The sequence below is a fragment of the Diabrotica undecimpunctata genome, chromosome 2, assembly GCF_040954645.1.
Source record: "Diabrotica undecimpunctata isolate CICGRU chromosome 2, icDiaUnde3, whole genome shotgun sequence".
Lineage (NCBI taxonomy): Eukaryota > Metazoa > Arthropoda > Insecta > Coleoptera > Chrysomelidae > Diabrotica > Diabrotica undecimpunctata.
The window spans coordinates 83,283,887-83,300,619 of record NC_092804.1 but is presented as its reverse complement, the minus strand read 5'-3'; the positions used below and the strand labels follow the sequence as shown (position 1 = coordinate 83,300,619).

The window sequence follows — 16,733 nt, the reverse complement described above, 5'->3', positions numbered from 1 at the left end:
GAATCATTCTGCCTACTATATATCTAGTCAATTTCAACTATCGATTAGTCTGTACTTGATTGCTGTCTAGAATCTAGGCGATTTGAATGAATTACCAAATTCAAACCACTCGGAAAATTAAAGCAAAATGTGCATGCGCATTAAAGTCCATCAAAATTGTGTATTATGTATTTTAAAAATGGATGAGTAATTTGGCAATTACTGTTATTTATATATTGTAGATAAATATTTATTTAAAATATTGTAATAAAATTAATTTTTTTAGGTGAAAGGTACGTTTATAAATTTGTTTGCGACCCAGAAGCGTTATTTAGTATGGCATATGGAAGTAATTCAGAAAGCACTCTTAAGTTTCAATCGGCAGTAAGATCAGACACCTCAAACATAAAATCTGAATCTCAGCACCATCTTGCGTACTCAGATATGCTCAACTTCTATAACTGTGGTATTGCACACTCTTATCAACATTTACATCCTTATTTACAAGAATCTAAACATACTCGTTTTACATAGATATTTACTATAATTGACAAATATGTACAATTTAATCATAATTATATAGAATAAGATAAAAAATGTCGCATGCTGTATAGTATTAAAGTTTAAAACATTGCTAGAATTTTTATTAATTGTTATTCATACATCGTAAGAAATTGAAGAACTAAAATTGTAAGTTCTATTAGAAAGCAAAACCTATATCTACCTAAGGTTTTAACCAACACAAGATAAGAGTACATATACTGTGCATCAAATTAAATATACTCCAAACAAAACAGCCTACAGCCAATGTAATACCAAGGAGGTTAATATTGGATCATTTTCCTACAGCATAATCCTCCAAATACCGCAGTAAATGACGAACTCTTTCACATCTTCTAGGAGCTCCTGAAGGAGGCGATGAGCTTCATTGAGAACTTGTTGGGGCCCTTCAAGAAGTAATAAATCAGGTGCAAGGGAAGATATAGATGTATCTGCTTGGGTCTGCATGTTTTGCGTGGTTCTATAATTGGATGGGAAATTATTAAATGTAACTCAAGTGGGTCTTCTACCAAAACTAATTCTTGACCTGGTGTATCAAGTATTTCTCCTTCACCTCATCTAATTGTAGCCATATGACGAATAGACATTGTGGTCTCCCGTTCGTCTTGAAGTTTAACAAAAGAGTACTTGAAATTTGCTTCTATTACCTGCACTTCTTCTGCGATAGGCTGGTACTTGTTTTCCTGATGAACCCTTTTCATCAAGACATGTCGTGATTCTGTTAGCCATGACGGTATTGTATTCCCATTTGGCTATCGACGTATGTGCATAAACATTCTTTAATGCGGCGGACAGTTAGTTGCGGTACATAACAATCAACGAATGGAATGCAACATAACTGGTAGGTATTGTTCTCAACCCTCAATAAGTGCTTCAGGTGATTTACAGATTAGTTGAGTAGCTTTCTAGTCTACAAGCTCATGGAAGATTTATATTGGGTAATTTGACCCAGCATAAATCACATATAAAATAATACTACAATATATAATATTAACTTTAGAAACTATGCTATCAATTATTATCGGTACATATGAGTCATGAGTAAGATAAACTTACCACTCAAGGGGGTAAGGTTTTTTTGGCCCAACATTTTTGTGCGGCGACCTGCGACCTAATGCCGTACAAAAATGTTGATTGGTAGTATTTATTTATATGTGATTCATGCTGGGTCAAATGACCCATTAAAAATGTCCCATGGGCTTGTAATCTATACCAGGCAAGCAGTCGAATTCAACTTCTCTACTTGACCATTTCCTTGAGGATTATAAGTAGTAGTTCTACTTGTTCCGATTCATCTGGAGTTGAAGAATCATGAATAAGTTTAAACTCTTGATTACTGGTTTGTCAATAATGTCACTGCATGGGTAATAAATGGGAATCTGGAATACTAATCTATTACTGTAAGAATATAACAAAACAATTATTGGAATATGAAGGCACTGGCCCTTTAAAGTTGATACGAAGGCATTCGATAGCATATGTGGCTTTTATAAGCTTCAGAAAAGGCTCCATATTCTTAAAGTACCTCGACTTGACTTTAGGACATACTCGATAGTCACGAGTCATAGGCATGTCTTCATCAAGAGAGAAAGGTAAATACTTTGATTTTATTCAGTGAAACATACGTGTTATCCCTAGATGACAGAGTGATGTGTGAGGTGTCTTAAGTTTTAATGTACCTGCCTTCGCGTCATGGTAGCAGTGCAATATTAGCTATAAGATGTAAATTCAAGTCGTTATCCTTGTAGTTTTTTATTCTTAATCTGGCTGAAACGCTTGGTGCTGAATATAAATGTTATAGACTTTTGATCAGTAATGAATGTAAAAGGCTTTCCTATAAGAAAATGACGACACTTTTTTTTAGAGATTCAACGATAGCGTGAGCTTCGTTCTCCACAGCAGAATGGTTTATCTCGCTACAATTAAGCAATCTTGAAAATTTGATTGAAATGAATTTTGATTTTTCTTTGAAACTGACAACTGACACCAAATTATCTTTTTCTTTACTCACAAAATAATACAAAAAATAATATATTCTTGTCAGTGATGACTTTGACATTCATAAAATAGGTTATACCACGGTTATACTAGACTTAAACAAGGGTGTGGGTCGGTATAATCGAGGAATAAATTGTTATACCAAGTATAACCTATATCTAAGTTATTCCATGTTTATTGTTAGTGATTTTTCCTATACCTGATTTATTCTGAGTATAAGTTTTATACTTGGTTTATTAGTTATGCTGTAAAAGTATTCCAAAAAAGAACGGTTATTGGCGTATTTTCGGAATGGCCCTTTAGGTTTAGATGGCCCCTGCTGTAGTATTGGTTTTTTTATAGCAAAATCTTCAATATTGTCATTATACAACCCCTTATCGGAACAGTGGTAATTTTCATGGGAACTAAAAGCATTTTTTTAATTATTAGTCTATCTACCCAAATAAAAATGAAACGTTACCTGGAACTACAATAAGCGTAATTAATCTGCTCGACGTCCAATTCTACTTCTGGGTTGTCATTTTGATTTTGAGTAGGATAAGTAATTATTGTTTCCTGACTAAGGCCAACTGAATCTATTGATGCTTCACCAGCTTCACTAGGCTGGTGTTTTAATTCACCAGTTGTCACAAAAAATGAAGAAATTTTTGGTAATTTTTGTTTTTGTTCGGATTTTTGAGCACGTAGCTTTCGCTTTTCTGAACCACTTTTATATTCCCTCATTCTGTCTCCTGCAGATATATTACAATAAGAACGTAATTACATGTGTAAGTGTGATAATTTCCTTTCTTACCGTTTATCTGTTGAGATATTGTTCAATGATAACACAAGTCATCAATAAGTGATAAATAAGTGCGTACCAAATTGATGCAACTAAACCGTAAAACAACACAAATAACACAAAATGCAAAGAACCAAACAATGTAAGGATATAATACTACTACCGAATATCGTATCGAAATAGGAAATACTAAACGTAAACAGAAAACGCATTTCTAGATCTAGAAAAATATTTTTCTAAAATTCGCAAAATTGCAATTCTCAAACCTTTCAAATATTTCAATAGTCACGTACAAAGCAATATAGTCATCATCATAAAAAGTCGGGACACCGGAAAGGATTAAGTTTATGTTTATTTATGGGAGTAGCAGATATGAGTTGATAGTTGCCGAAATGCCGAATATGCCTATTTAAAAATTTGCATTCTTAAATTTAAACTTACAGGTTTTATGTTAGTTAATTTTTTTATGTTTATGTTTTTAAGATTTCCAGGCACTGCTTAAAAAACGTTGCGTCTGCATGCGTAAAATAATATAAAATAACACATTTTTACATATATCAGACGATAAGATGGTGCCCCTGATATATTGGGGCCCTCCCGCAAGCTTCATGCCGCGGGGGCTTCTGTTACGCCTCTGGAAGGATATAACAGAAAAACACTGTAAAATTTTTCTTAATGTACTGCTTCATATATAAACCATAAAAATTGGCTGAACGATTATTGGAAGTCAAATCATTTATTTAGTATTCCAATCTTTGGACAAAACATAAGCAGAAATCGCTTTATTACGTTAATATCGCATGTCTTACTGTTCTGGAATCCTTATTTCTTTATTTTATATTGAATATTATTATAATGCTTAATTTATTTCGGGTAGAATAAGTTTTAGATCTTTAATAATTATATTTCCTTGAAATGATGCAGAATAACCTTATGTGCTTATTGGTCGCATTTCATTCAAAAGCGCGATATAATATGATTTTACTTCCACGCACACAATCGCTCATATATCCAAATGGGCATGCTCCAATGAGTAGGTTTTAACCGACAAGGTACGACTTCGCTTCCAACCTTCAACGAAAACGGTTAGAAATTCGGGACCTTACGTATCTGACGGTACCGTCTCGCGTTCAATATGAATTTCATGGAAGGAATCCATTGAAGTGATTGAGCAGTGATGAATTGAGTAATCATATTTGGTTCTGCATAATTAACCAAATCCTAAATAGCACCAATTTAAGGCAAGCGATTTTGTGCATAACTTGTAGAACCACATTATTTGAAATTCTATCTTAAATTAACCAATTCGTTTTCATATTTCCTACAATTACTATTAACTTAGATTTCAACAATAATCAGTCTAAACTTGCTAAAATATCTCCACTATTAGACTTTTTTAATAACAAAATGGCTAATCTTTATTACCCATAAAGTCAATTAGTCCTCGACGAATCTATGATCTTGAAGAGTAGGGATGAAGAATGTACAGGGATAATTCAACGTCTGTTAGTTTATAGTGTAGCAAGTGACCCAGCAGTTGGGGGACGAATTCACTCAGAAAAAGTAGTGCTACATTTGATGGATTTGTACCTTATTTATGGATAATTCTTTATAACAGCGTGATATTTTCAAAAAACTACTTACAGCTAAAACTTACGTTATGGGAATATTGAGAAAAGAAAAGGCATAAAATCAGCACGAAGTTGTTTATCAAAAATTGAAATATTATAGTGAGTGTTAACAATAATGCAGGCATATGTGTGTGTGTGTGTGTGCGTGTGTGTGTCAATGGAGAGATTGACAGTCTTTTGGGACCAAACCCAAAATACCACTAGTAAAGAAACCTATAGTATTTCATTTGCCATCTTATTTTCCCAAATCATCTGATGATATTACGAAACGAAAAGGTTGTAAATACTATTGGCGGACTAGAAAACAAATAAAGGACTCATTGTTTTATTGTGCTGTGTCAGGAACAGCCAGGATTGTGTTTAAAAAATTGTTATAGAATTTTTCATGAACAAATTAAAAATTAATTGTATTTAAGTATACATTCTTATGCTTATTCTAGCTATATAGTTACATAAGTACATATTTTTATTAATACTATTTTTATTAATTTAATGTCTTTTTCCGCTCGGTAGCTACAAACGCAACTCGCGTGGTTATTTTTTTGTATAACTAAAGTATTATTTTTTTCTTATAACATTGATTAAAAATAAAATTCTAAGGTGTACCTCAAAAATGAATTAATTTAAATAAGCATATCTCACTGGTATCTCCCGTAAAAAAAGATAGAGTGGAATGTGTTAACGTTAACTTTGGAAGAAAGTTACAATATAGCTACTTCGATGGAAATGACAGAACTTAACTCTCAAGTTTATGCAAATCAAAATCCAACATTCAGTGCTCTACCTGGTAACTATTAATTCAAGTCACAAAGCTGTCCAATGAATTTTGAAAGTGTCACTGTGACAGCTGCTACCAACTCTACTGCTCACTCTTTGAGGTCAGGACACAGATGTTTGCAAATATCCAAGGAAGAACTGTCCTGCTCGGCAATCCATCAGTAAATCCTGTGATAAAAAGGGGCACTTTGCAAAGGTTTGCCACTTCAAGAACACTAGTGCGTCAACCAACGTATTTGAAGGCTAAGATCACCCCACAGCTTTTATTATTGCTGCTACTACTGCTTAATTGAAGAAAGCTATAATACCTGCGTTTATAAAAGGCCTTCATGCTGATCCTCTTATAGATTCTGGTAGCTCCGTCAGTTTTGTTAATGAATACTTTGCTAACCTGTACAAACTCCCTAGGCAGCCATGTTCGCAGATTGTTTCTATGGCCTCGTTTTCACACACCTCTCAAGTCAACGGTGTTACTAGTCAGAATATTAAAATTGGTGACCACTCCTTCCTCCTAAAATATAATAAATTAATTTTAAAAAATAACAAGACTACCTTTATTTTTCTTTTTTCGTTGTGTATACGTTCAGCTGTTAAAAGTTATACACCTTATTTTGATAGTCTTTGTACTTTTGGAATTAGTAGTGGTAAACTTTCTGAAATTAAATTTTTAAAAGTAGCGCACAAAAGTTATAGTGTTGTCTGTTTGGTGAATTTGAGTACTGAATGTGAATCCACACCTGTCTGATAACTAAAATTCATCGTATTTCAAGGTCAGATATTTTTTTATTTACATTTATTATCATTCCCACTATACCAACTGGTCAGACCTGTGCTAACTGTGCGAAAGCGATCGACGACCGTGAACGATATTCCCTACAATGTGATGCCTGTAAAAAAAGGATTCATCTGACATGTACCGAACTACGTGTTGATGATCGCATAACTAGATGTAGGGTGCGTGGAATTAAAATTATTATCTGTAACTTGTAATCATTTGTATTTAATTTTAAATTTGTATTTTTAAATTTTTTTTCATTTAATTTAACGTGCTTGTAACAATTACATAAAATATAAAATAAATATTAAAAAAAAATAAAAAAAATATTAAATTCATCATCTATCCAAATACAGCATGCTGCGTCCAAAATTGGACATAGGCCTCCCCTAATTTCTTCCAGTTCTGTCGGTCTTAAGTTTTTGCAGCCAATTCCCGGCGATTATTTTAACGTCGTCTGTTTATCGTGTAGGTGGTCTACTTCTATTTCTTCTGTCAGCTCGTGGTCTCCAAACTGTAATTTTTTGGGTCCACCGCAAGTCATTCATTCTGGTCACACCCGCTCAGTTCCACTTTAGCCATGCGGTACGCTCTATGATATATGTGACCCCTGTCCTTCTTATTTCTTTGTTTCTAACTCTGTCTCTGAGAGTCAGTCCAAGTAGCGAGCGTTTCATTCGTCTTTGGTCTACTCTGAGTCTGGTTGGTGTGGCCTGGGTTAAAGAAAATGTTTCGACGTCATAAGTCATGACTGTAAGCACACATTGATCGAACGTCTTCTTTTTCAAATAATTTGGCATGTTGCTCTTGAAGATGTCTGTTAGAGCTCCATATGCGGCTCATGCTATAGTGATTCTGCTTTGCAGTTCGGCAGTTTGGTTATCCCTAGCAATTTGGATTTTATGACCTAAGTATTTATATTTATGAACTAATCCTATTTTTTTACAGTCGACTTTTAGATTTTCGCTTGGTACCAAATTTGTCATTTATTGTGTCTTTCTAAAATTTATATTCAAACTAACTTCGTTACAGGCGGCATCTAATTTAATAAGCAATTCCAATCTCTTTTAAGTCATCTATTATCAGAATAATGTCGTCCGCAAATTGTAGGTGTAAGAGCATTTCGCCATCGACGACGATTTGCAATCAAAAATTAGTCAAATTGATGCAAATTTTGCTGAAATTACAACGAAATTCAATGATCCAGAAATTAAATGATCATCTACTGTCCAACATTCGTCACAGCAATTTGTTGAAAATATTGTCAATGAAGTCATTGATCGTACTAATCGTGCCAAAAATGTTATTGTCAGAGAAGCACCAGAATCTACAGGTAATATTCAAACAAAAAAAAAATTTGGAAGAAATTTGTAGAAGGAGAAATTTGCAGAAGACTGTAGAATGTAACACGATCTCTGTTACTTTCCTTAAAGTAGAAAAAGTTGGTAATAAATATACTAGAATGATTAAAATGGTAATGAATAATGAGTATGAAGCTTAGCAAATTCTACGAAATAAAAGTAAACTCTTAGAAAAAGCAAAACAAAAAATGTATCCATTGTCGATGATAAGACAGCTAGGCAAGTTAATTTAGTAAAAGAATTACGATCTGAGTTAGAAACTAAAAAAAGAAAACGGAGAGCAAAATTGAACATAACTTTTATGTTATATTCAGGATGTAAAACCAAATATTATACTAATAACCAAAACTTGCCTAACATAAAAACATTCTGACAGTTTATATAATATAGATTATAGATGGATACTGTCTTTACATATTTGATCGCAGCAATCGCGCAGAGAAGGTGGTAGAATTAAACGGACATTTGTTCAACAAATTAGGATGGCGATCTTACTACCATTTAGAGCATACTAATTTAATAATTGAATGTTACTACAACTAAATTAATATCTAGCCAAAGTTTTAGCGCAAGTTCTTTTATTGAAGCAAACAGCCGATTACTGTCCACACTACTCCCCGACACACTACACTAGCACCGATACAGATTAAAATGTTACTAATACTTATCACTTCAACTAAGGACGTTTTCTTCTATATGAATATACTTGATTAATAATGAGCGTTCAGCTTTTAACTATAAGCTATGTAACGATAACTAAAATTCGAGAGATAAAACTCTAAAACAAGAAGCGACCAGCTCAGCTGGGATACAATTTGATATTGTACGCGAGAGTCTAAACACTTAAACCAGAAATGCGTCGAATTTAATCGAATACGAAACTAAACACTAATACAACTTCGATATTTCTATATAGAGGTAGGTAAAACCAATCTTTTGAATTCTTGTCTAACAGAGAAATTTTTGGAATTGGTCGTAGGAACTTAATCTATGGGTAAAAATATCTTTTGAATAGATTTTCGGCTTTTATGAGAATTTGCTGGAGAATTTACTTAGGTATAATTTAAGAAGTGTAAGTTAATTGCTACCAGTGGCGTAGTAACACTTGGATACATTTCTTACAGAAATTTATCCAGGAGGAGAAGTGTGCATATATCTGTCTTTAGAAATTACTGAAACTTTTTCTGTTGCTAATCTGGATGTTGTTATCCCGAACATTGAATTTTAATGTCTAAAAATATCTCTAAATTCATTTGTAATTCATCTGATGTGCCTTCTAGGTAGTACTTTCCTAGAAAATGAGATAATCTTGATTGAAAAAATGGAACTTGAAAACATTTTCCTATATCTCTTGGAATTTGCCTGTTATAATGAACTAATAAATGCTAGAAACACTTTTATAAACTTTGTTCAAAGTTCTTGTCTACACTAATTGATTGGAAATCCAACTTGTTTTAGAATAAACAATTTGCCATCATAATTAGATTTGGTTTTTACAAATGATGACCAAATGAGACTAAATTTCTACATTATTTGTAAAAGAATGTTCAGATGTTCTCGCTCTTCCAATATCATTAATAATGTGTTCAACTTTTAATGCACACTCTGCTTCGAATTTGGAAGAGTGTTTCAGTAGCACCTATATTTAAAAAAGGAAATAAGTTAGATCCCAATAATATCAGGCCAATAAGCATTACACTTGTTATTTCTAAAGTTATTGAATCAATTATCACAAAGTGTCTTTCATAATTTTTGCTTCGAGAAGAAATTATTCCCCTACAACAACATGGATTTGTTAAAAGTCGATCAAGCATGACTAAGTTACTGTGGTATGTTAATGAATGGACAGCAGCGACAGCAGCAAATTGGATAAAAACGACCTGTAAGTGATATATATTTAGGGTTTGCAAAAGATTTTGCTCGAGTGCGAAGAAGAAAATTGATGTATAAGCTACAACACTTTGGCATTCGCGGACAATGTATTGATTGAAATAATGATTTTTTAACAAATCGGAAGTTTTGTGTTAGAGTTGGAAAATTGCTGTCATCTAAAAAATAGTTTTTAGTGGTGTATTACAGGGATATTTTTGGGTCCACTACTATTTGTATGACGTAGGCGTGGGGATTCGTGATTGGCAATTCTTATTGTTTTATATAGAATAGTTGTGCCTGCCGCCAATTTTTTTGTTTTACTAGCCATTTAACGGCCTTATAAGACTATTTAATTATTGTTTCTAAGGTAATTGACCCTATAATTGACACCTTAAGACATAAAACCGTTCAGAACTAGGTTATAATAGTGACCCCAAATTTGACAGCAAAATTTTGATTTTGTTCATAAATTTGACATGAAATTGTACCCAATTTTGACAGTGTCCCAAAAGTTGACAGTGGGTTGTATCTATATTTGACATACATTTACAATTTTCAAAATTAATTGTCAGAAGTCTCAGTACTTACTTACTTAGGGAATATAAAATTGATAATAATAATTGTGTCAGGTGATAAGTATATACACTTTTTTTACTGAAAATAAAATTTTTATTCTCAATAACAACGTACAAATGATACCTACATACTTAGGTATCTACATATTTTAGGTAAGTATAGGTACCTAAGTAGAGAAAAGCCATCTTTTTATGTCACGAAACTACAATATTTTCCGATTTCTGGTATGGAATAAATACCTCTATTTTAAATATAAATAAATATATACCTACCTAAAAATAAATACCTTTTCTTCTTGAAGTTGAAGTTTTTTCTCCTCTCGCTTTCTTTTTCTATCTAGAATTGCATTCTCTTTCTCAGTCTTCTCGTTTTCCTTTTTCAAATAATATTTTTTCCACTGTTCTGAGGAATACACTGAGCATACACTTGGAACCTTTTCTTTGACAACTCTTCCTGATTTTTTGTTTGTACTTCCATCTGGCCAAAACAAAATAGATTTAAAAGGGGAGGGTATCAATAGAGCATCCTTATTATTCTTTAAAATCATGTTCTTATTTTCCTTTGCTTCGTCTATCTCTTCTTTATCGTTATTTTTGACGATTTCTTTCTCTATTGTTTCAACTCCCTTAACTGTTATTTCATCGCTTGCTTGCTCGCTACATTTCTCACTATTATCCAAAGTTATATTTGTCTTTTCTTTTTCTTTTCAATCTGTTTCTCTTACTTTAGTTGTCTCATCACTTAGTTGCTCGCTACATTTAATTTTCCCATCAGCCTCGAAAATCGTTTCTTCTTCTCTTTTGTTTCCTACTATTTCTATTATTTTGGTTACATTCTCATTATCCGTTTGCTCCACATATTTTCTACCGTTTTCCAAAACTACATCTTCTCCCTCTATCACTCTATCTATACTAACGATAGTCTCATAGTGTGGTGCTTGTTCTTCACCTTTCTTACTAGGATCTAAAATAATAGTATCTTCTTCATCTAATGTTGTTACATTTGCCTCTCCACTTTCCTTGATGACTGCTTCATTTTCTCCGTTATCTAAAATTTCTTGTTCCTCTGTTTCAATATCTACATCTTCCCAATTTATGTCCTCCAACAAAACATCATGTGCAACCTCTATTATTATATCCTTCGAGACCTCTCCTTCAGGGTGCTTGTTTGCTTGTACCTTTTCATTCAAATTCTTCCAAAGAAAAAATAAGTTTGTATCTTCTACTTTTCCATTCCATTTAGCCAATTTCACCTTAGCTCGAAAACTCTCAAGTAGATTTTTGTCTAGAAAAGATTCTATGACCCTTAAAGCACCTATTAAATCATCTTTAACAACTTTATTTGATTTCAAGTGGCATGTATCTTGTACATCTGAGAGAGTTGATGCAATTTCATTTCTCAACACTTTTGAGAAATCGACACTATTAACGTCGAATGGATATAATCCACATTTCCTAAACGCATTTTTCAGTATTTTCTCTTGTCCAGAACCAAGAACTTTCTGCAAAACTTTATTAAGCATTGGCGCAAAATCTTCTTTTTTAAGGGTTTGTTTTTTATTTTCTAGTCTCCAAGCATGAACTTCATTTTGCCACCCACTTTTTAATGGATGAAAAACGCCCACATCCATAGGTTGTAAAATGTGAGTGGCGTTAGACAGAAGACTTATCAGTATGATATTCTTTTCGGAACAAAAGGCACTTAAATTGTAGGTTAAGTGGGACTTATGCCCATCAACAAATAGAACAACTGGAAATGGGACGTCATTTTTTAACAACCAGTTGTAAAAATTATTGGAAATGAATTCAAAGAAACTCTCAGCTGTCATCCAGCCAGAGTCCGAGCGTCCTATTGCCCAGTCGGGTTGTGGGCACTTTAATATTATATTCTTAGGGATCCGTTCATAGCTAAGCATTATCATCGGCGGAGCTACTTCACCTGCAGCATTGCCTAAAAAACATGAAAATTTAGTAGAGAAAAGTGTTACCTATTATTTAAGATACTTTACCTGTTATTAGTGTAGTGATACATTCCTTGTCATTTGCATTTGAATAGCTGTATACTATTTTTGATCCTTTTTTAGTAAGAACTTTTTTGCCCTTTGGCGACAAGAAAAAGGCTGTTTCATCAGCGTTAAATATTTTCTGGGATTGGTGATTTCAATGTTATTTGCAACAAAATATTCATTGATTTCCTCAAACCACTTTCGGATATTTGTTTCCGAGACAGCAGACCTAGAGCTTGTTAGGTTTTGGGTCATTCGTTGACTTAATTCCGGATGTCGCTGCAAAAATCCTTCAAACCAATGTCTACTAGGTCTACCATTTGTAAAATTATTAGGCCTCTTCAACCTTTTCACAAGCAAGGCAACACTGTCTAATAGTTGGTCTTTTGTTACGGGAAAACCGGTTTTAGCAACATTTATTATCCAATCCTTTAATAGACTTTCTTCGCCTTCAGTTAATACAGTGCTTACTCCACTTTTGCATCCCATAGGAAATTTTCCTGACACTTTGTACATCAAAGTGATACGTGGCACATTAAATTGTTTAGCTGCTGAAGCACAAGACATTCCATTTTTACAGGCTTCTACAGCTCTACTCAGATCCTCCTGAGAATATTTTCTATAAATATTTCCCTTGCTAGGCATCTAAAAATAAGAGTTATCTTAGTTATCCTTACTTATTAACAAAATAATGCTAAATTAATTCAATTTTTCATAAAGCAACTTTCGTGTACCTATTTTTGACACCCCTTGATCTTAAATTTGACTGGGGTGTCAGATTTAGGTTTTTAAAACATTGGTAATGAAATATACCAAAAAAGGATAACTATACGCAATTTCTGTGAGATGGATACAGAAAACGAACATATGATATTAATAGTTGGGTGTCCCTAAATTTGACACCTACATGTCAAATTTATAGCACTTTACCAGAAGATGTCCTAAAATTTGACACCCTAAAAAATAGCTGACATATTGGAAATTTTAGAGCATTTTTAATGAAAAATTGATTTTTAGACTCTATAAATGTTATATCAAGCAACAAAACCTTCCTTGCAACAGTAGCAACATTGTAGAACACATTTGAAAAGTAACTTGATTTTCACTCACCTTAATTTATTCACCACATCAAAACACAAGAGACGCTATTGCACCGTGTGCATGCACATTACAACTGTTGTTTTGGCGCGTTTTTTACCAACTGAGTAAGAAAGTCGGGGTGATTGATTTCAGAACAAATGAAAGATGGCGTTACTACCACAAATCTACTGAATTGCGGATCCATTTTCTTAATTTTTAGCTTTATTGATAAAACCTGTCAAATATACGGACAGTGTCAATTATAGGGTCAGTTACCTTATATCAATTTACATGTATAAACAAAATGGTAATAGATGTGCCATATATGGTTGTGACAATAATTTTAAGAGTGTGAAAACCAAAAATATACCTGTTATTTTTCACAGTATTCCAAAAGGAAAGGATTTAGTGTCGAAAACTATAAGGGCTGAAGACGCAGAAGAGCTGATAATTTTAATCCTGATTCTAGTAGAATATGCTCTGTTTATTTTACAAACAATGACTATGACAGAAATCTTCAAAATGAATTATTAGGTAAAATAAAAAAGCAATAAAATGCCTATAAAAATTTTTTAACGTAACTTATTTTAGGTTTACCTACTAAACGCCTTTTAAAGAAAACTGCAGTTCCAACACTTTGTTTATATAAACATACCTTTGACATACCTTCTGTCTCTACTCATGAAGATTAGATGTTAGAAACAGAAATTAACTTGTAGCAGAAATTACAAAGGTTGATTCAAATATTTTGAATATTGCATCTAATCAACATGAACATAGTATTATTGAATCTGAAATAATTTTGAAACAAGCTGGTGACAATATAGATTTAAAATCTGAAGTAGATTTTGAAGCAAATTACAACGACTTATTAAACAAGTATAAAATATTAATAGCTACGATCATTCCAATTTGAAGAAAAAGGGTCAAATGAAAATAAAAAGTTTAACAAGTCAGTTGAGGTATTTTAAAGCCAAAAAATATGAATTTTCAGAAAAAATCAAAAAAATTCTGAAATTTTTGCTGAAATTTTGTTAAATAAGGTGTTAACCACAAACCAAATTGCACTTTTTTCTGAGTGTGGATCAATATATTAGTCCAAAAGTATTCCAAAAAGCCAATCTTAAAATTCCTCAAGAAAAACGGGTGTGGCAGTCCAGTGGGATTGCCGGTAGACGTTATACTTCTATACACGCGTTCGCCGTTACAAATTTATATGGGAGTCAATCTGCACAATTATTACATATATGTAATACTATAGGTAAGAGAGAGCAGAAAGAGAAAAAGGTATATGATGCATCGTTTGCTGTATATAAACATTTGACCTGTAATAGGAGTATAGTAAATAAAGGATTAAATCAATATTTTGATGAAAATGTACATTTTTATTTTCATATATGTATGAAAGGAGTTGAATGTAAAAAAGTTTTTTTACACATACTGTGCAGTAAAATTCATTGTTTATTTTGTTATTAATATAAAAATACAATACAATACACTGCAACATAATTCAATATAATAATACAATACAAATTAAAATGCAATATTCATAAGTATTTAAAAATGACAATATACATAACTTACTTACACATATATTTAATTTACCATGATAATAATATTAATAAATATTAAATATATTTATAAAAGGAACATTTTTATTCTCGTGAGAGAAAGAGACAGAAAATATATCTTCTGTCTCTCTCTTACGTATATCTTACATATGTAATGATTTTGCCGATTCACTCCCATACAAATTTCCAACGTCGAACGCGCGTATAGAAGTATAACTTCAAAAAATGTTTGTGGAAGATAAAAATAAAAAACCAACAACTTGGATTATGTTATAAATTTTCATTTTATTTTAAAATTTAACATTTTTGCGTATATTACATATATTTAATAAGATTAACGTGGGGTTTTTAAATATTTCAAAAATAAAAAAGTAAATTCATATTGGGATTCGAACTCACATATACCAGCGTATGAACAAAACACAAATTTGCCAATTAGACATGACACTAACGTATTTCAAAATTGACAGTTCTCGATCATACAGTGATTTATTGTAATTATTACTATTTTGAAATACAAAAGCCTAAAATAATTATGAACATTTAATAAATAATACCAAACATCACATAAATAATAATATTAATATATATTATATTATATATATATATACATATATATATATATATATATATATATATATATATATATATATATATATATATATATATATATATATATATATATATAATATATATATATATATATATATATATATATAATATATATATAATATATATATAATATATATATATATATATATATATATATATATATATATATATATATATATATATATATATAATATTAAATATATATACAAAAGGAACATTTTTATTCTCGAGAGAGAAAGAGAGAGAAAATCTCTCTCTTAAGTCCGTATCAGACGGTCAAATATTTGATCAAACTAGTTTGACCAAACCAAAAAATTGACAGCATATGACGTCACATCCTGAGTTTGATCCATGCCTCTAAAAATAGAGGATCTTCTATTTGTCAAGGCCAGTTTGATCAAACTTTAATTTTGATTCGTCGAAAAATATTTAAGACAAATGAAAATCAGCTGTTAGACATAACGTGATAAAATTCATTTTCTTTTTTCTTTGGTTGATAATTTGTGGTTTATTTGTCTTCCTATTTTGTTATAAAATAAAAATAAAATTTTAAAATATCTTGGAGACTGGAATAAGTTTCTACATAATTTGGGCGATGGAACTATCCCATGTAGTCAACCGTTCTTGGTACGTACAACACGATCATAACACGATACACGAGTAACATGTTTTTTTGGGTTGAGTTTATCGAAAGTACAAGCTGATTATAGCCACAAATGTCAAACATGGAACAAAAAATTTCGGTACAACAGTGTTTTTTTTTTATAATGTAGATACTGTATGCTTCGAATATAAAAAGATAAAGCTTTAGAAAAGTACATGTTGTTTATATTATGTTATGAATTCTACAATTTTTGATTTATATAAAATACAATGAGTAACTATTTGTTTCTTTGGAAATTAATTGCAGTTAATTATTAAAATTTTTTTTAGCAATTACCCTTTGATAGATTAGGGGATAGATTTGGCAATCGCCAAAGCAGCAGTTGCCAGACTACAACAGATGTTTGCAATTTTAATCTCGAAAGAGACAGATATCTACTTGTTATTGCTTCATATAAATTAAAAATTGCAGAATTCATAAAACAGTATAATCAAAATGTACTTTTTAAAAGTTTTATCTCTTTATATTTGAAGCATACAACATATGCCTT

At 31.7% G+C, this 16,733-nt stretch overlaps 1 protein-coding gene across 2 annotated transcripts in view; it reads left to right on the top strand.

Moving 5' to 3' along the window:
- The window catches only part of LOC140434710 (uncharacterized), a 284,330-nt gene extending 283,759 nt beyond the window's left edge, over positions 1 to 571 (top strand). For both annotated transcript variants that reach the window (XM_072523163.1, XM_072523162.1), the window contains exon 8: positions 266 to 571. In XM_072523163.1, coding sequence (XP_072379264.1) covers positions 266 to 513 — 248 coding nt within the window. In that variant the 3' untranslated portion in view covers positions 514 to 571. The remainder of the gene's footprint in view (positions 1 to 265) is intronic.
- The last annotated feature ends 16,162 nt before the right edge of the window (positions 572 to 16,733 follow it).